General features: G+C 52.4%; 1 protein-coding gene across 1 annotated transcript; it reads left to right on the top strand.

Annotated features, from left to right (window-relative positions):
- On the top strand, positions 1 to 13,561 carry LOC119976485. Its single transcript, XM_038817023.1, has 3 exons — positions 1 to 234; positions 11,991 to 12,147; positions 12,253 to 13,561. Exons 1-3 carry the CDS (start codon positions 1 to 3, stop codon positions 13,311 to 13,313), a joined length of 1,452 nt encoding a protein of 483 aa, XP_038672951.1. The 3' UTR covers positions 13,314 to 13,561.
- The last annotated feature ends 6,639 nt before the right edge of the window (positions 13,562 to 20,200 follow it).

Genomic DNA, 20,200 nt, shown 5'->3' with positions numbered 1-20,200 from the left:
ATGGCAGGATTCAGACCAGCTCCCAGGTTTCGCGATGCTGAGTTGACCAGGCTGCTGGACGCTGTGGGTGAGAGGCGGGATGCCCTCTTCCCCCCACCGGGTCGCTGGAACAATCTTAGGGTGAAGAAAGCTGCCTGGGAGGAAGTGGCAGCGGTTGTCAGTGCGGGCAGCCTAACCGGGAGGACTGCTATCCAATGTAAGCGGAAGACCAGCGACCTCCTCCGAGCTGCTGGGGTAAGTTACCCTCTGCTCTATATTTAAATGTGTTTCAGTACAGACCTGTATAAACAGTAACATGTAAAATAACCTACAGTTATTACACATTTAATAACCTACAGTTTATACCATTTATCCCCTCCCCCCATGAGGAACAATTGATCAACACCCCCACCGTGCCTCAAAAAACCCTCTTCCTTCCGCCTCAACTCCAATTTGATATTTTCTGATTGCAGAAAGTCATACAGGCTGCTCTCCCCAAAGCCCTGTTCAGTCTCTAGTTTAACAAGATCCTCTACTAGGCAATTAGAGGTGAAGGCCACATCAGCTCCTCTTTCCTCCCTTCCCCCTGGAAATACCTCGCCTTTCCCAATGTTCAATTTATACCCTGAAACGGTCCCCAGTCATCCCATAACCCCACACATGTGGCGAAATTCACTGAAGACCTACGTGATGCCCATTACCGGCGGGCAAAAGTGGTGCTGGTGACTCCGGTGTCGGGGCCTGCTTTTAAGCCCTAAATCTCCCGTCCGGAAAGGGCCAGCAGCGGATTGACGCTGTACGTGTCAATTTCACCCACTGCGGAAGTGGCGCATTGGAGGGGGGGTAGCGGCATTGAAGGGGGGGGAAGGGAGTGGGGGGTGGGTTGTGGCATTGGAGGAGGGGTGGGTTGCGGCGTTGGGGGGGTGGGAGGGGAGCATCATCCTTTCCCCCATCATTGCTGCACCCACAGCAGGGTTTCCCGAGAGGCCCTTCCCATGAGCCTCCCTTGCACCACCAACCTGACCCTACCTCTTACACATCAAACCTGATACTGCTCCAGCACTGCCCTTTGATTGGCACTGCCAGGGTGCCATGGGGCTGTGCCAGGGCATTGCCGGGCCATGTCCCTCAAAGCCCGGATGTTACCCTCCCCTCCGAGTCCCTGATGCTGGCAGGTGAAACTTCCTTTGACCCCAGAAACAACAGCGTTAAGCTATTTAAATTTAGTCAATATGGTTATCAGATTCACGCCCTTGAGCTCCCCATGGCATTAAACCCCTCACGTAATATTCTTACCTCACTGATGTGACATGCATGAATCAGTCGAGGGGATCCCCCCCCCCCCCCTGCAATTACTAAATATGAGAACCCAGCCTGGGAGTGGGGCGGGGGGGCAACATGACTGGGCTGTGCCATGGAATATCCACTGTGCCATGGGTTGGCTTGCCCTGGCCATGCCAAACTGGCAGTATCAACCTGTGCTGGGGGAAGTGCCAGGTGCAGATCATCTGGGGAGCCCCGTTTAGGGGGGGGGGGGGTGTTCCCATTATGTTTTCTGGTGGTGGGGAGCCCCTGATGATTGTGGTGTGGTGGGGGGGGGGGGTGTGAAGAGAGGGAATTGAGTCCTTCTGATGCTTGTGCGGTGGGAGTGGAGGGGTGGGGGGCAGAGACCCTGATGCTTGTCCTCTGCCATTTGAGGGTGGGCAGTTACTTCTAGTTCAGATTGCTGTGCCCATTAAAGGTGGCGCCCTGTGGAGCCAACCTTTCAGGCTCTGTCACACTGCATGCCCCCCCAATGCTGCAACCCACCCCCCAATGCCGCAACCCCCCCCCCCCCCCCCCATCAATGGTTGACGCAGTTGTAAACCTACTTTGATTTTCGCCGACATGACCCGTGGCCACTTCGGCCCATCCAGGCCGGAGAATTATTCACCCTAAAAATTAAATGACATCCTGCCTGCGCCAGCTGTTCTCCGAGGCGGGCGGCGGGATTTGAACAACGCCGTTTTATGGCAGGTCGGATAATTCCTAACATGGTGGGAGCGGGAATAACGCTGCCGCCGGCTGATTCTCCGACCCTGGGTGGGGTTGGAGAATTTCGTCCATGCTCTCCAGTGGGTCTGACACAAAACAACTGGTTGTCTGCGTATAGTGACACCTGGTGTTCTTGACTACCCCCCTTGCGTTCCCCCGTCACTCCATTAACCCCTTGAGGGACATTGCCAAGGGTTCACTTTCCAATGATTTGTACCTCTCTGTAGCCCAAACTACGTTCTATTTGTGAATGTTCCATTGAAACTGTATATAAACCGGCGAACCCAAAATGCAGACTTTGTTCCAAACCCAAAATTTAAAATAAATGCGTCTACTCCAACCAATTAAAGGCCTTCTTTACAACCATGGCGATGACCTCTGGCTCCTGCCCCCTCGATGGTGTCATTACCACGTTCAACAGCCTCCTGAGATTACTGGAGAGCTGCCTGCCTTTTATGAAACCTGATTGATCCTCGGGCAACATGCCTCCATTGTTCCCACCATCAACTTAAGCCGGCCCCTTCACATGAGTGTTCAACAACGAATGATGGGCCTATCTGACCCACACTCCAGTGGATCCTGCCCTGGTTTTGGGATGAATGTAATCAACACCTGTGTCAGTGTGTCTGGCACCTCCCCCTTCTGTGCTTCATGAAACATTCCCAATTTCCCTGGATGCAGCCTGTCTCTTCAGCTGATGTTCTGGCATGTGACTCTCCTTTTCCCCATCTTTGTATTGAACTCCCCCTTGTCCTCCTTATCTGCCCCACTACCTTCCCCATTGTCAGCCTATCAAACTGTCTCTGCAACCTGTTCCTCTTTGCCAACAACTCCTTTTGTGGGAGCCCCTTTGTATCTCATCCAACAACCTTCTATACTCCTCCCTCCATCACCTGACCCCGTGTGCCTTAAATGACCACCCTTGGACCACTACCTCTAATACCTCCGAAAATGTGGCTGCTGACACCTCTCCATTTGGATTGATTTCCACGTACCTCACCTCTTCTCAGACCTGTCTGCCAACAGACCTGGAGATCTCCTCCAGTCTGGCCCCTGCGCTTGCCCTGAGCTGAACCCACCCCCCCTCCACCCAGTGCGGTGCATGATCAGATATTACAATTCCTGCATGCCCCACCTCCACCGCCCTCGATACTGCCTTGGTCACGATGAGGAAATCCATTCTCGAGTATGCCTTACACACATGAGAAGGGGTACTCTGCCTAATCTAGTCTTTCACTCTGGTGAGTCTCCTGTAAAAAGATTACCTCTTCCTCAGACCCCATAAGTTTGGGGGGGGGGGGAGGGAGGAGGAAAGGGGTGCCAATATCCCTGTACAAACTTGTAACACCAAAAACTACTACAATATAATAAAAAGTTATCAACAGACAAGACCAAAAGAACCCCCCTGACAATGAACATCAGCTATATCCTTCATCATACAACAACTTGGCTCTCCAACTTCATGGTCTCATAAAATCATTTGCCTCTTCTGGCAATTCGAGATAATATTTTCAGCCTGCCTTCAAATGTGACCCACCATTAATTTGCTGGGTATAAAACCCAAACTAATTTTCATGCTACAATGCTGCCTTGGCCCTGTTGAATCCTGTGTGCCTCTTTGCCAGCTCTGTCCAAATACCTTGCGCCCCCCCCCCCAAATTTGCAGACCTGGGGCGAAATTCACCGAAGACCTGCGTGACGCCCATTACCGGCGGGCAAAAGCAGCGCCGGTGACTCCGGCGTCGGGGCCTGCTTTTAAGCCCTAAATCTCCATTCCCGAAAGGGCCAGCAGCGGACTGACGCTATACTTGTCAGTTTCACGCGCTGCGGAAGTGGCGCGTCGGGCGACATCATCAACGCCGCCCGGCGAAACTGGATATAAATAGTGCAGGACAGTGCGACAAGAAGATTAACGACCTCGCCAGGGTGAGTCCCCCTCCCCGTGACATTGACACCTACCTTGACCTTTCATTGTGAACTTGACCTTTCATTGTGAACTTGACCTTTCATTGTGAACTTGACCTTTCATTGTGAACTTGACCTTTCATTGTGAACTTGACCTTTCATTGTGAACTTGACCTTTCATTGTGAACTTGACCTACACCCTAATTTGGTCACCAACCCTAATGTGTCGTGACCTTTGCCAGGGGATATTGGGTGGTGACTCGTATGGACCGACCCAAGGACATTGGGCTGATTATTCCTGCACTGCTGACGAGTCCTTGGAGTGGGGCCCGTGGCGCTTAACCTCTGACACCGGCTGGTGTCTGTCTCCTTCCTTGTCCAGGGAACAGGTTGTCCCAACTCTCCTGCGTGGCATTCAGCAGTGTCTCGAGCTCTACAGCTGCGAATGTCGGTGCAACTCTTTAAGGTACCATCTTCCTGGCTGCAGTGAAAGTGTGTGGAGAGGAATGCTTATAGGCAGCACAAACTAATCAAGCTCTCGGGTGCCAATCAGAACAGCACCAAATCCAATGGTTGCTTTAGTTAGATTAGCTCGAGTTCCACTGGGCACCGGTGCTGGCCCCTTTGCACGTCCTGAAAGGCTCCGACACTGCCGCTGCTATCAGGACACTACATCAACACCAATTCAGTTCCAGCATCTGCTCTTAGACTCCAGGATGAGGTTTACATTGCAATTTATATTAATGAGAGAAGTGAAAGTGCTTCTGCCATAATCGTGGACGACACATAAATTGGTGTGATGGCACAAGTCTACAAAGGAATATGGACAGATTAAGTTAGTTGGAAAAACATGGCAGACGGAATATAAACAAAGAAAATATGAAGTTCTGAACTATGGTAGGAAGAATAAATGAGCTGCATATGATTAACATGGAGAAAGAGTGCTGAAAGCTGCCAAACCGTTGGATTTGGGGGTCTCCAAGCATCAATGAAAAAAAGCTAGCATGCAGTTAACTAGTTAATTAGGAAGGCAAATTGAATATTGGTCTCGTGTCTAACACTGTTGTTTCTACATCTGCTACCCACATGCCCCACCTCCAACAGGACAAGCGATACTACAACAGGAGGTGTCAAAGGAATGGTGGGGGCATTGCCGAGGAGAGACCACTCACCGTCCATGAGGAAAGGGCCCTGGAAATGGCAGGACCTGAGGACCGGGAGGTTGCCGAGGCAGAGGTCGGGGGCCCACCAGCAAGTGAGCCACCCACGGCCCTTCCCCCTCTCCCATATCCACCCTCCCCCATATCCCCGATCTGAGTGTTTAACCATGTACGCTGTCTTGTGTAATGCAGGTCCAGACATCGAGGTACCCGTCCCCGCTGATGCCCACCGCCCGCAGGATGCCCCAGGGCGGCCACGGGAGAGGGAGCGACCCGGCCCCTCTGGCCTGCAACGGCCGAAGGATGCCCCAGGGTTGGAGAGGAGACGCGCGGCTAAAGCCAGACGACGCCTGCGTCTCATGCGCATTCCGCGACGCAAGGTTCAAAGACGCCGCGATGAGGGGAGAAGCCAGAGGCCCCCATCGCACCTAACAATGGACCCCCAAAGCCAGGACACTGCCACCCAGGACAATGGACGGGCCGAGCAGATGGGTGAACCCCAGGGGACCACTGACTTTGACCATGCGCACAGTTCAACGGCACAGCTTTCTCCAACACCCACCACCATCGCAGAGACACTCACCCCGGCTGGGCTTTTTAGTGATGAGTCATCTTGGTCACTCGCTGGTGCGCACAACACTGTCGTCCCAGTACAGCAGGTGGAGGTAGGAGCGGCAGAGGGGCCGGGAGGTCGGAGGGCATCCTGGCGCAACCAAACATCTGCCGCCCAGACTGGTCCCGGGTTCCTGGAGTTAACGGGCCCACCCATAGACCCAATGCAATCAACAAACCTGGGTCGATGGAAGAGGGTGACGGCCGGCTTGCAGCTGATGCAGACGCAGGTGGAGGAGTCCACCCATGTCCAGGAGCAGGAAGTCGTGCCGGTCATGCATGCCACCCAGGCCGAAACCGCACGGGTGGCGTCCGCGGTCGAGGCAATGGGTGCAACGGTGTCCGACATGGGTCGCAGTATGCAGGCTCTGGGGCTGTCCATGCAGGTGGCGTCCGTGTCCCAGGACATGGCTTCCCACTCACAGGAAGCCATGAGCCAGACCCAGCGGCTGATGGTAGAGGCGTTCAACGTTGTGGCCCTGTCTCAGCAGGCCATGGCCCAGTCTCAGCAGGCCATCGCTGAGGGCATCGGTGCCATTGTCCATCACCTCGCCGGCATCGCCGAAAAACAAACCGGGATGGTCGACTCCCTGAGCTCCATTGCTGCAGATCTGAGGACCCTTGTCGGTACCAGCACGGGCCTCCAGGACTGGCAGCGCCAGGTGTCGGGGGAGCGTCGGATGGCCGGTCCGTTCGCACCCCCGACCCATGTAGAGGCCCGGGGGCCACCGGGCACCCCGAGGGAGGAGGAGGTGCTGTGCTCTGTACCGGGTCCCCCTGTAGGGGAGGTCCCGGAACACCGCGCCACCTCAGACTCTCCCCCTTCCATCCCAGGTGCATCTGGTGGGCAGCGGGTAAGACAGGCTGGCAGCTCGCCATCCCAGTCGCCCGAGCCGCAGCCTGGCCCATCTAGGCCGGGCCGCCCCAGGAAACGTCCGCTAAAGGGATCACAAGTCACAGGGCATGATTCGCAGGAGTCCACCTCCAGTCCTGCTGTACTGTCTGGGGAACCACCTAGGTGTAGTAAAAGGGTCCGTATGATCAAGAAATTAGACACTTAGTAAGTTGGCACGGGTGAAGGGCACAGTAGTTTCAGGGTCTAGGGCACATGTATGGACTGTCTGTCATTAAAATCACTTGCACACCTACAGAAGCTGCCTTTGTGTTCTGTCCGAAGCATGTGGGGGTGTCATGTAGGTTGAGTGCCAGTGTGTGTGGAGGGTCTGATGTCAGCCTCAGGTGAGTGTGCCCCCCCTTCTCCTGGCCCGCCCTCTCAATCCCTCCGGGCAGAGGATATGACCGTGCGCTGCAGTGTGACGGCCGCATGCAGGGATGGTCCGGAAGGTTGGTGGTACTGTGGCCATGGGTCAGACATTGTACAATGATTTGGAGCCAGGAGCTCATCGCAGTGCGTGACATCATCATCCTCCATGGACTGCAGTAGACACGCTTCCATCGGCAACCGTGTGATGACGGCCCATTGTGTCGCAGTGGATGTGCAATGGAGGGGTGTTGTGCTTTCAGGTGGGGTGGAAATGGTTGGTGAGGTGTTGGGTCTTGGTGCAGGGTTCGTGAGGGGGGAGTGAGGGTGTTGGGAGGGGGGGGGTGGTGGTCGGATGTTGCCATGGTGTGTGGAACGTTGCCATACTCGCCGATTCGCTACCTCCCTAGTCTGTGAACCGGCCGGCTATCAGCCTGTCCCGTGCTCGCTGGCCCAGACGGTGATGTTGGGCAGCCACCCGCCAATGACCTGCCCGTCTGCCCTGACCATTGCCCCCATCTCCCTCGTTTGGGGAGGTCTGCGCCTCTTCCTCCTCTCCACCCCCCCTCCTCTGGCTGCGGCACATCACCCCTCTGCTGGGCGATGTTGTGCAGGACACAACACACCACAATGATGCGGCCGATCCTATCTGGCGGGTACTGGAGTGCCCCCCCCCCCCCCCCCCAGAGATGTCCAGGCACCTGAATCGCGACTTGAGGATCCCAAAACACCTCTCAATTAGACCCCTGGTCGCTGCATGGACATCGCTGTATCTATTGTCCGCGTTAGTCTGTGGCCTCCGTATAGGCGTCATCAGCCACGACCGCGACGGGTAACCCCTATCGCCCAGCAACCAGCCCCTCATCCGGCGGTGACATCCCTCGAACATTCCAGGGATTTTCGACCGCGACAACACTTATGAGTCATGAACACTTACCGGGCGCAGACGTGCATGATTATCATGTGGTGGTCGCAGACCACTTGTGTGTTCATAGAATATGTCCCTTTCCTGTTTGTGAAGACGGCCCTGTTGTGACTGGAAAAGATATAGTTTGAGTACATTAGATGGGTCGTTCTTTGTACAATGTGTGCAGGAGGGTTTCCTGACACAAAATGTTGACAGGCCAACAAGAGGTGAGGCCACATTGGATTTGGTTTTGGGTAATGAACCAGGCCAGGTGTTAGATCTGGAGGTAGGTGAGCACTTTGGATGACCACAATTCGGTGACCTTTACGTTGGTGATGGAAAGGGATAAGTATATCCCGCAGGGCAAGAGTTATAGCTGGGGGAAGGGTAATTATGATGCCATTAGACATGACTTAGGATGTGTAGGTTGGAGAAGTAGGCTGCAAGGGTTGGGCACACTGGATATGTGGAGCTTGTTCAAGGAACAGCTATTGCGTGTTCTTGATAAGTACGTACCAGTCAGGCAGGGAGGAAGGGGTCGAGCGAGGGAACCGTGGTTTACCAAAGAAGTGGAATCTCTTGTTAAGAGGAAAAAGGAGGCCTATGTGAAGATGAAGTGTGAAGTTTCAGTTGGGGTGCTTGATAGTTACAGGGAAGCGAGGAAGGATCTAAAGAGAGAGCTAAGATGAGCAAGGAGGGGATATGAGAAGTCTTTGGCAGGTAGGATCAAGGAAAACCCAAAAGCTTTCTATCGGTATATCAGGAAAAAAAGAATGACTAGGGTAAGAGTAGGGCCAGTCAAGGACAGTGGTGGGAAGTTGTGTGTGGAAGCGGAGGAGATAAGCAAGATACTAAATGAATACTTTTCGTCAGTATTCACTCAGGAAAAAGATAATATTGTGGAGGAGAATGCTGAGACCCAGGCTATTAGAATAGATGGCATTGAGGTACATAGGGAAGCAGTGTTGGCAATTCTGGACAAGGTGAAAATAGATAAGTCCCCGGGGCCTGATGGGATTTATCCTAGGATTCTCTGGGAAGCCAGGGAAGAGATTGCAGAGCCTTTGGCTTTGATTTTTACGTCATCGTTGGCTACAGGATTAGTGCCAGAGGACTGGAGGATAGCAAATGTGGTCCCTTTGTTCAAGAAGGGGAGTAGAGATAACCCCGGTAACTATAGGCCGGTGAGCCTAACGTCTGTGGTGGGTAAAGTCTTGGAGAGGATTATAAAAGATACGATTTATAATCATCTAGATAGGAATAATATGATTAGGGATAGTCAGCATGGTTTTGTGAAGGGTAGGTCATGCCTCACAAACCATCGAGTTCTTTGTGACGGTGACTGAACAGGTAGACGAGGGTAGAGCAGTTGATGTGGTATATATGGATTTCAGTAAAGCGTTTGATAAGGTTCCCCACGGTCGGCTATTGCAGAAAATACGGAGGCTGGGGATTGAGGGTGATTTTGAGATGTGGATCAGAAATTGGCGAGTTGAAAGAAGACAGTGGTGGTTGATGGGGAAATGTTCAGAATGGAGTTCAGTTACTAGTGGCGTACCACAAGGATCTGTTCTGGGACCGTTGCTGTTTGTCATTTTTATAAATGACCTAGAGGAGGGCGCAGAAGGATGGGTGAGTAAATTTGCAGACGACACTAAAGTCGGTGGAGTTGTAGACCGTGTGGAAGGATGTTGCAGGTTACAGAGGGACATAGATAAACTGCAGAGCTGGGCTGAGAGATGGCAAATGGAGTTTAATGTAGAGAAGTGTGAGGTGATTCACTTTGGAAAGGATAACAGGAATGTGGAATATTTGGCTAATGGTAAAATTCTTGGTAGTGTGGATGAGCAGAGGGATCTCGGTGTCCATGTACATAGATCCCTGAAAGTTGCCACCCAGGTTGATAGGGTTGTGAAGAGGGCCTATGGTGTGTTGGCCTTTATTGGTAGAGGGATTGAGTTCCGGAGCCATGCGGACATGTTGCAGTTGTACAAAACTCTTGTACGGCCGCATTTGGAGTATTGCGTCCAGTTCTGGTCGCCTCATTATAGGAAGGACGTGGAAGCTTTGGAACGGGTGCAGAGGAGATTTACCAGGATGTTGCCTGGTATGGAGGGAAAATCTTATGAGGAAAGGCTGATGGACTTGAGGTTGTTTTCGTTAGAGAGAAGAAGGTTAAGAGGTGACTTAATAGAGGCATACAAAATGATCGGAGGGTTAGATAGGGTGGACAGTGAGAACCTTCTCCCGCAGATGGAGGTGGCTAGCATGAGGGGACATAGCCTTAAATTGAGGGGTAATAGATATAGGTCAGAGGTGGGTTTTTTACGCAAAGAGTGGTGAGGCCATGGAATGCCCTACCTGCAACAGTAGTGAACTCGCCAACATTGAGGGCATTTAAAAGTTTATTGGATAAGCATATGGATGATAATGGCATAGTGTAGGTTAGATGGCCTTTAGTTTTTGGACTTCCCATGTCGGTGCAACACCGAGGGCCGAAGGGCCTGTACTGCGCTGTATCGTTCTATGTTCTATGTCTGCAGGTGGCCGCACGGCTGCATGCATCCCTTCGACCATGGGAAAACAAGCCATGGCAGAGAACCCCACGGCCTGGGCATCCTGGTTTGCCTGGTCCATGGGGAAGCGGATGTTGCCGTCCGCAATGGCATATAGGGCGTCTGTCACGGTCCGGATGCATCGATGCCTGTGAGATGCCGGACAGGTCCCCACTTGGCACCTGGAATGAGCCTGTGGCATAAGATGAGGGCCACTGTAACCTTGACAGATGCGGGGAGAGGGTGTCCTCCCCCAGTGCCACGCGGTGCCAGGTGAGCCATTAGGTGGCATATGTGTGCCACGGTTTCAGGGCTCATCTGGAATCTCATCCTGCATGCCCGGTCTGTGAGTTCCTGGTACGATGAATGTGGTCTTGCCACACGGGGCCTCCTTGGACATCTCCGTCACTGTGCCGCCACAACGTCCTCCACCCTCTCCTCCTCCTCCTCCTCCTCCTCCAGGGCGACTTGTACAATCGCGGATGTAACCACGGCGGCCAACATCACAGGCTGAACGGAAAACATGATTGCCTGTGGGGGGTGGTGGCAGGGAAGACAACATGTAATCATTTCCCTTATCCCCCCCAAACCCGCCGACTTTTTTCTTTTTTTCTTTTTTTCTTTTTCTTTTCTCTTCTTTTTTCTTTTTCTTCTCTAAATGACATCGCGCCGGCTGTTCTCTGAGGCTGCCAGCGGGATTTGAACTACGCCATTTAATGGCGGTTCGGAAAATTCAAAACATGGCGGGAGCGGGAATAACGCCACCGCCGGCCGATTCTCCGACCCTGCGTGGGGTCGGAGAATTTCGCCCCTGTTTCTCCCTGGCCCATCGCAAAATTCTTTCCTTTTGTGCTTCACAGAAGTGGTGGCTCCCCCGTTTTCTGCCTTAGAGACCTCCACCTCTCTCAACTTTGCCCTTGAGGCACTTTTCCACTCAGTCCATCGCAGGGGTGCTATTGCACCCTTGATGGCCTTAAACCTGTCCTCCTGCATCTCTTTCCTCTGCTGCCAAAGTTAATCTCTGAAGTCCATCAGCTGCTCCATCTGCACCTTTCCTAGTGGCATCTACCCTTCCCCTCCCATCATTTTTCTCAATTACTTTATGCTGCAAGTTCCCTCCAATCTCTTAGCCAGGTTTGTGACTTTTTTTTGCCAGGTCTGGTAGCTAGCCAGCATGGTAATTCTGGGGAGACTTTGCCTCCACTGCCTCTTTCCTGCCAGAGTTACCCTACCAATGGGCTTAAGGCGCCAAAACCAATTGAGAGCCAGAACTGCCCTGGGGATGATCACTCACTCCATGGCTGCCACTCAGTTACCATCTCTCTCCTGGCATCAATTGCGCCTGCCACCCTTCAAATTCTCAAGCCTCTCTCTCTCCCAATCGACTGGCTGACATCTTGCAGTCTCCCCACAGCCAAACTTTGTGCCTGATCCTTAGGACACCCACCAGCACAACTCCATGTCCCGATGTGTGGTGCCCATGCATGAAATCTGCCATAGACACCCCCCCCCCCCCTCCCCCCCACCCTGCTGACCAAGCAAGCATGAAGCTCACAATGCCCTTTTTGTCCCTGCAGGTGAAGATAGCTCATAATAAATGGCTAAGGGCCAAGAGATGGGGAGGAAATGCAGAAATTCTAAGCCTCACCCCCTATGAGGAACTGGCCTGGAAGATCGTGGCATTGCCGGAGTTCAGCAGAGTCATGAACGTAGAGGTTGACGGGTGTCCCCGAGGTGAGGATTGACTGCCCTTTCACCCAGATGACCGATCTCGAGTGTGTTGTTTTTGTCAACCGATAACCTTTCCTTCTCACTGACCACATGCCCATTGTTGCGCAGGGTCTCCATCTGATGAAGCCGGGCCATCCAGAGTCCTATCTCTCCATGCCACCCAAGAGAACACCTCTGAGGAAAGCTTGAAGGAGACCACCGGTGATGCGTCACAGCTGTCAATTGCACCTTCCAGTACAGACACACTCACCTCGGTGGGCGATATTAGTGGACAGGCTTCTGGAGCACAATCTGAGCACAGCACAGTTGCTGATGCACATCAGGTGGAGGCAGGAACATCCAAGGCTGACAGCACCTGCAGGTCTGGGTCCTGGTCAAATGTTGAACCTCTGGACACGTTTCTCCCTGAGCTGATGCAGATGATGGGTCAGAGCCATGAGAGTCAGGAGAGGATGTCTGTGACATTCCAGCGACTGCTAGGCCGATTGGAGCAGTCCCAAAGTTTGCAGGTGCAGACAATGCATGAGACAGAGGCTAAAACTGCTAGGGTGGTGACTGCAGTGGAAAGCCTGGAGCACAATGTTAGTGTCTTGAGTGGTAATGTCCAAGGCATGGCTCAGTCTGTGACAGCTGTGGCTAAGGGTCTTGACAAAATGTCCGAGTCACTGGGGTACATGTCCCAGACACAGATGGACATTGCTGAGGCACTCCAGAGCATGGCCCAGTCACTAAGAACCATCGCTGAGGGTGTTGACACCATGGCCCAAACAATGGGGAGCCTCCAGGACTGGAAACTCCAGATTACTCGGAGGCTTCTGGAGCTTGGTCCAGACGTCTCTCCATCCCCTGGAGACCTCCAGTGTCCTATGGACACCATCAAGGAGGAAGTGCTGGAGGCCAATCCGGGGTCTTCCACCAAAGAGATGATGGCCTCCATTTCTTCCAAATTCCCCCCTCCTGACACCAGTGCATCTCGGGGGCAGTGGGTTGAACAGGGTGGCATAGCAATGCCAGTGACGGCCTTAAGTGGGCCAGAGCCCCGTGGACACCAGCACAGGGCACCAAAGGCCACAGGGCATGGCAAGAGGCAGGCTGCCTCCTCCTCTGATGTGCATCCTGGGGCTGCACCTAGATGTAGAACTCTATCACAGAAGAGTGAGGAGCACTGAGTGGGCACTTTGTGGGAGGAGTGGGGGCTCACTATCGGTACCTAGGTGAATGGAAATCTGTCAACATGAAATGTTCACTATTAAAATGGCAGGGGGCTCACTATCTGCAGGTTGGGAAATGGAAAGCATGAAACAATGAAATGTTTGCTATTAAAACATGTCACACCTCATTATGTGTGAAGACTGACAAGTTAATCTTCACAGAAGGCTCACCTGCACTGCTGCCCTCCACTCCCACTGCCCATTGTGTCTGCACCGACCCACCCTATCCCTGTAACCCCTCCTAACCTTTTTGGTCACTAAGGGCAATTTATCATGGCCAATCCACCTAACCTGCACGGCTTTGGACTGTGGGAGGAAACCCAGGCAGACACTGGGAGAATGCTGAAATGAGAAACAGCAAAACATACAAATCGGGAGTCGACCATTCAGCCCTTCAAACCTGTTCTGTCATTCGCAATTGTGGCCTTAACTCCATATTCCTGCCTGTGTCCGATTATCCTTTTACTTCCTCATCCTTTTACTTCCTCATCTTGTCTATCACTGTCTTTAATATAGTCAATGACTCTGCTTCCACAGCTCTCTGGGGAAGAGTTTCAAAGACGAGCGACCCTCTGAGAAAATGTTTCTCCTCGTCTCAGTCCTAAATGGAAGACCCCTTATTTTTGAACTGTGCTCCGCATGCAAGTCGCTCCCCTGAGTGTAAACATCTTTCTTCATCCACCTCATCATGTCCCCTCAGGATCCTATATTATTCAATAGGTTCACCTCTCAATCTTCTAATCTTCAGTGGATACAAGTCAAACCTCCACAGAATCCCAACAGTGCAGAACGAGGCCATTTGGCCCACTGTGTTTGCACCAAACCTCTGAAAGAGAAACTTACCCTGGCCCATTCCCCTGCCCAATCCCTGTAACCCCACTTTACCTGCACATCTTGGGACTGTGGCAGGAAACCGGAGCACCCGGAGGAAACCCCCACAAACACTGGGAGAACATGCAGACTCCACATGCATAAAGGCTGGAATGGAACCCAGGTCCCTGATGCTGAGGCAGCAGTGCTAACCACTGCCAAGGTGCAACCTCGTTTAACCTTTTCCTCTCAAGATGTTCACCCACCCCCGCAAATCACAACCACCCCAATCCCACGTAGCCATCCACCACAACACACTTGTATTACTAAAGAGCAAGAAATGGATTTGAAGGGTGTGGAACATGAGGAAAGTTGAAAATATTTAATAACCAATTAGAGTAAATTAGACAGCAGTGGCTGATGTGTGGAATGTGTTCAGAAAACCTACAGGAGAGAGAGTTAGAGATGAGACATGAGGCCTGAATTTTTTCATCAGTGTGATCTCGGTGGTTGACTGATACCCAAAAGGAAGGATTACGGTGTCGAGTGCTCAGTGGTGGAGTTTCCCCACCGCCTGTCCTTTACCACCGTGAGGTCCTGGTGATGTTTCTGGGATGTAATTACACATCAAACCCTCTTTTCAGAGTAAATGCTGCTTCTGTTTTATAATTTAATAACGGGGCTCGGCAGTAAAGGTGTTTGCACTGATTCATCTCGGACACAACGACGATTATCCAGCACCTTCTGACATTACAGGACCCTTTGTACATCAATGTTTCCCAATCTGTCACCATCTCAATTTTTTGCCATTCTGTTTTTTCCTACTGAAGTGGATAACGTCACACTTATCCACGGTATACTGCAGCTGCCATGTATTTGCCCACTCACTCAACCTGTCCAAATTGTCTTGAGGAGTCTCTTAACATCCTCCTCGCCAATCTCATTCCCACCAAGTTCCGCGTCATCGGCAAACATGGATATATCACATTTGGTTCCTCATTGGGCTTGCCTAAAATTCAACATAGACGTCAATGCCTGGGAGATTTGCTCAGGCGAGACCGACTTGGATGAACCTTCTGATTGACGGGAAACAATTCTTCCGAGGACAACCAGTGGCAAGAGGAAACCTGGAAGAGGAGCTGGAGAAAGAAATACCATTAATCTAGAGTCCAAGGACTGATCCCACTTCCTGGAAACACCTGCTAATTGCAGTTGAAGATGTGGCTCTAGGATCGGGCTCTTCAGCCACTCAAAGACCCACAGAACCCATGACCAGTAACTGTGTTCTTAGGAAAGCTTTCTGAAAATCCAAATTCACCACATCCACTGGTTCTCCTTCATCTATTCTGCTGGTTACATCCGGAACAAATCCAGTAGGTTTCTCGGAGCATATTTTCCCTTTCAGAAATCCATGTTGGCTTGGTCTAATCCTGTTGTTATTTACCCAGTGTCCTGTAACACATAATTTATAATAGACTCAAGCTACCTGCTACTTCCCTGCAGCAGCAACTTCAGTTCCTTGATTTCAAGATGAATTTCACTGCAATATTCGGGAAATTATAGTTCTAAACTAATCTGATTACATAATGCGATTGTCTCACACAGGGTGGCACAGTGGTTAACACCAGGGACTCAGACTAAATTCTGGCCTTGGGTCACTGTCTATGCGGAGTCTGCACATTCTCCCCATGTCTGGGTGCTCCGGTTTCCTTCAGTCCAAAGATGTGCGGGTCAGGTAGATTGGCCGTGATAAATTGCCCCTTAGTGCAGGTTGGGTTCGGGGGTTATTGGGAGAGGATGGGGGAATGGGCTTGCGTGGAGTGCTCTTTCAGAGGGTCAGGGTAGACATGATGGATGAATAGCCTACTTATGGACTGTACGGATTCTACCACATAAAACCAAGCAAAGTATGAAGGGGAATCGGGGCAGGTGGAGAGAGGGAGACTGAGGATGCAATTCTCCGGAAAGATTTGTTAGTATGCTCGCAAGCGGGAACTGCTGCAAGCTTCCCAGCAATGCTGGCAATGCTATTCAACATTAATTGGTCCACTTAACGAAGCCTTGAGGGCTTCTTCCTGAAACTGACGGCTCGCCAGCTGATTCCTCATGACCACGCTCACCAGCCGACCCCCACTAACGAGGTCGACTAGCAGTATAGCTGCACTTGCTCCGCCGACCCCAGCCAGGCTTGGGAGGCTGCTAAATGCTGTGGAGGCCAGGGGGATGTACTGTTTCGCAAGTGTCCCGGAGAGTCAGCCATAGGGCTGCCAGTACTGCCTGGGGTGAGGTGATGGCATTGTGAGCGCCGAAATGTGACCAGGAGGACTGGCCTCCAGTGCAGGAAAAAAGGTCAACGATCTACACCAGGTAACAAGAATGAATAGACACCAATGCTCACGCCACAAGAGCATCCACCCCCCCCCCCCTCCAACTCTTCATGTGACGCCCGACCCCTCCCTCAACCTCCCCTTCCATCACTGTGAACTGTTGCTCTCTTTATTTGGTTCTAAATATGGCGGTCAATATGGTCGCCTTCCTTAATCCAAATTCTGCTCGCTTTAGAGTCGCCAGGTTCAAACCCGGATACTGATCAAAAGAGCCAATACACCAGTTAGTTAGTTCAAAATCAATACTATTTATTTACACACACAGCAATATCTACTCATGCACACAATAAACTAAACTATCTCTAATGCTAAAGCCTATACTTAACTTCGGGTGCCCACTCAGTCAGAGGAACAATGGCCGTTGTTCGGATCTGAGGCTGCTGGGGTCAAAGTGGTAAAGGGGAACATCTAAGGTCGTCCGCCTGGTAGCGAGCATTGACTTTGGACTTACTTGATTCTGGTGCAGCTGCTGGATGGGTCTCTCTGCTTTAAGAGCCGAATCCAAGACAGCGATTCTCTCTTGGGGCCTTCTTCTTATACCCGAAGGGGCTTCGCACTCTTTTGGGCTGGCCTTGAACTTGGCCCCAATCAATTGGACCATATCTTGATCATTCGGATTGATCTTGACCAATAAAGGGGTGGGTGCCCTGATGGCTGGACGTGTCCTAGGTGGTCGTTGGCCTTGCTTTGTTTATGCTTTTGCTTTTGGTGCTGGGGTGTCTGAGGCTGGATCGGTTACTTGAGTGTCTTTCCTTTGTTCCCAGAGGTAGGCCATCAATATGCTAATGGACTTCAGTTTCAGTCTCAGCTGGGAGTGTTCTTCAATATGCATACAGGCTCTGTGCCTGCCTGCTTTCTTAACATTGTCCATAGTTCCTAGACTTTGCAAACATCCATTTTTGTATTCTGGAAGTGGCCATACCAAATGGCTACAGAACCACGCATGTGACTAATGATGACCACTCTCTCCTCAGGAAAAGCTCTCCCACAATCGCCAGGAAAGGGCCCAGACTAGCGGTGGTGCAGGGCATCAGAATCCTCGCCTCCTTCGAGGAGCGAGTCCTGGAGGTGACTGGTGTAGCCGAGGAGAGGGCACTCCAATGCCTGAGGAACCACCAGTTTCCCGATGGAACTGTCAAACATGAGTTGTTATTTGACTGACCAAACACTCCCACTGACCACATTCGTTTGCATGTCCTCCAGCCGACAGCGCCCCCCTCTCCTGCCTGCCAGGAACACCTCTGAAGAGAGCTCCGTGGATGTCACCATAATAGTCTCAGGTGTCATCGTCAGCCCCCACCAGTGCAGATACATGCACGTCGGTGGGAAATGTAAGTGGTCAGGCTTCTCAAACACTATCTGCTGAGCACCACCCAGCTGCTGCTGTACATCAGCTGGACGCAGGAGCCCCCAAGCGAGGAGGTCTGCTGGGTCCCAGCACCCTGGAGTGATGTGACACACACTGGGAGGGTGGGAAATGGGAGTGTGGGGTGACGGACCAGGCCACGTCCAAAGTGAATCGAGGGAGTATGAGGGCCTCTCTGGGCCTGCCGGACCTTTGCCGCTACAGCCTGTCCTGCAGCCTCTGACTGGTCCTCTGGTTCCTCCCCGGCCTTGGGTTCTAGCCCCTGCTGGTCTGGCACCAGCTCATCATCCTCGCCCTTCTCCTCCTCCTTCTCCTCCTCCTACTTGATGGTGGCCACATGTCCCTCATCGCCAACCTCCAGCCCATGGCGTCACTACTGTGTGAGGTTGTGGAGGGCACAACAGATCACCACAGCGGGCGACCCTGAAGATGGTGAACTGGCACCATTGGCGCAGTTGAGGCATTGAAGCCACCATGAAGACCAATGCACTGCTCAATCACAGCTCGGGTGGCCACATGGGCGTCGTTGTACTCGGTCTCCATTTCGGTCTGGGTCTCCGCTTCGGTCTCCATCCTCCATACTGAAGTTCCTCAGCGGGTACCCCTTATCCTCCAAAAGCCAGCTGCCCATCCTAGGGAGGGCCTCAAAGTAGCTGGGGATGACTGACTGCCCCAGAATGTAGCAGTTGTGCACACTCCCCGGGAAGCATGCGCGCACGTGCATTCTCTTCACCTGGTGGATGCACATGAGCTGGATATTGAGGGAGTGGAACCCCTTTCTATTAATGGAGGGCACTCTCAGCCCAGTGAGCGCAGGGCAACAGGTACATTGCATCTATTACTGTGTGGACCTGGGGCATCCTGGCAATGGTGGAGAAACCTGCCCAGGCATCTTGCTGCCTTGGTCTATGTCAAAGATGTTGTTCTCCACCCGGGCAGACAGGGCATCTGTGACCGGTCAGATGCACCTGTGGGCAGTGGCATGTGAGATACCACACAGGTCCCTGCTCGAGCCCTGAAATGATCCCAGGGCTGCGGTGACCTTGACGGCCACTGGGAGCGGGTGTCCTCTTCCTCTGCGGGACGTCAAGCCTGCGAGAACATGGCGTAGGGGCCGCACCATCGCCCTGTTCAGACAGGCTCTCTTTTTTTAGCTTTGTTTTTAAAAAATTTTTTTAAATTTAAAACAAATTTGTAACATTTGCAGAAAAAAAAAGGCATTAAGCAAAGAACCTTTAACATGGGGAAAACAAACATTTTAAGGCTCTTCCCCGTCGGCTCTGTTTGCACAGCACACCTATGGTCATCTGAACTAAAGTGGCACTCCCCCCCCCCCCCCCCCCCCCCCCCCCCCCCCGGATGCCGCTGCTGCTGGTATCCTAGACTTCTCCCTAAAAGTCGGCGGGTGACTTCCCCCTCCGGGGTACGCCTGGTCCCCACCACTGACCGATTTGTGCCTCCCCTACCCTATATCACAGCAGCCCTCTCCCCAGCCCCAAAAGCCTGAACACCCTGGTCAACCATCTGCTTGGCCTGAGCTCCTCCTCCCTCATGCCCCCTGACCTACGCTAGCCTCGCTGACCCCTCCCCTTGGTGCCTGTCTGACTCCCACCTGACCACTCGGAGGGCCCCCCCACCTTGTCACACAGAAAAGACCCATGATCCTGATTGCATTCCTTAGTGAGTAAACAGCTACTCTCTGAAGGACATTTACATAGCCCTTAACCAGCCCAGAACCAGTCCCCCAGAACAGAGGCCTCTCCCGCCGAGAAGATACTGACTGCAGGGCCCCTCTTCCCCCCCCCCCCCCCCCCCCCAATCGTGCAAACTCCTGAAACAATGCACCCCCCAGTCCCTACTCTCTGCCAAGACCTAGGTACCTTATTGAATGGAGCAGTACAGTACAGATTAAATTACAGATCAATACAGATTAAATTAACAAACTGCCACATTACATCTCTGGAAGCCAAAAGTCCTTCAGTTCAAGTCCAGTTTCTTCTCTTAATAAAAGTCCAAACCTGATCTGGCGACTGGACGTTACCCAAAGCATCGCAGGATACAGCATTCCAAACCTCCCCTCCTTTTTAAAGATGGCTGCCTTTAATTCAATGAACCCCGCACACCTCTAGGCCAGCTCCACTCTCAGGTCCTGGTATATGCGCACCTCACAGTTCTCCCACCTCCTACTCCGCTCCATCTTGGCCCACCGCAGCACACGTTCCTTGACTGAAAGCCGGTGGAAGCAAACCACCAGGGCCCTCGGTCGGCTGCCCGCCTTGGGC

Source organism: Scyliorhinus canicula, chromosome 13 (assembly GCF_902713615.1).
Source record: "Scyliorhinus canicula chromosome 13, sScyCan1.1, whole genome shotgun sequence".
NCBI classification, from domain to species: domain Eukaryota; kingdom Metazoa; phylum Chordata; class Chondrichthyes; order Carcharhiniformes; family Scyliorhinidae; genus Scyliorhinus; species Scyliorhinus canicula.
This window is presented reverse-complemented; position numbering and strand designations above follow the sequence as displayed.

Bases quoted from the DNA above. Each gene is read 5' to 3' on its own strand.
- LOC119976485 (XM_038817023.1), top strand. From the start codon at position 1: ATGGCAGGATTCAGACCAGCTCCCAGGTTTCGCGATGCTGAGTTGACC. The intron at 235-11,990 runs GTAAGTTACCCT...TTGTCCCTGCAG, and splicing joins ACCTCCTCCGAGCTGCTGGG to GTGAAGATAGCTCATAATAA. The intron at 12,148-12,252 runs GTGAGGATTGAC...ATTGTTGCGCAG, and splicing joins GGTTGACGGGTGTCCCCGAG to GGTCTCCATCTGATGAAGCC.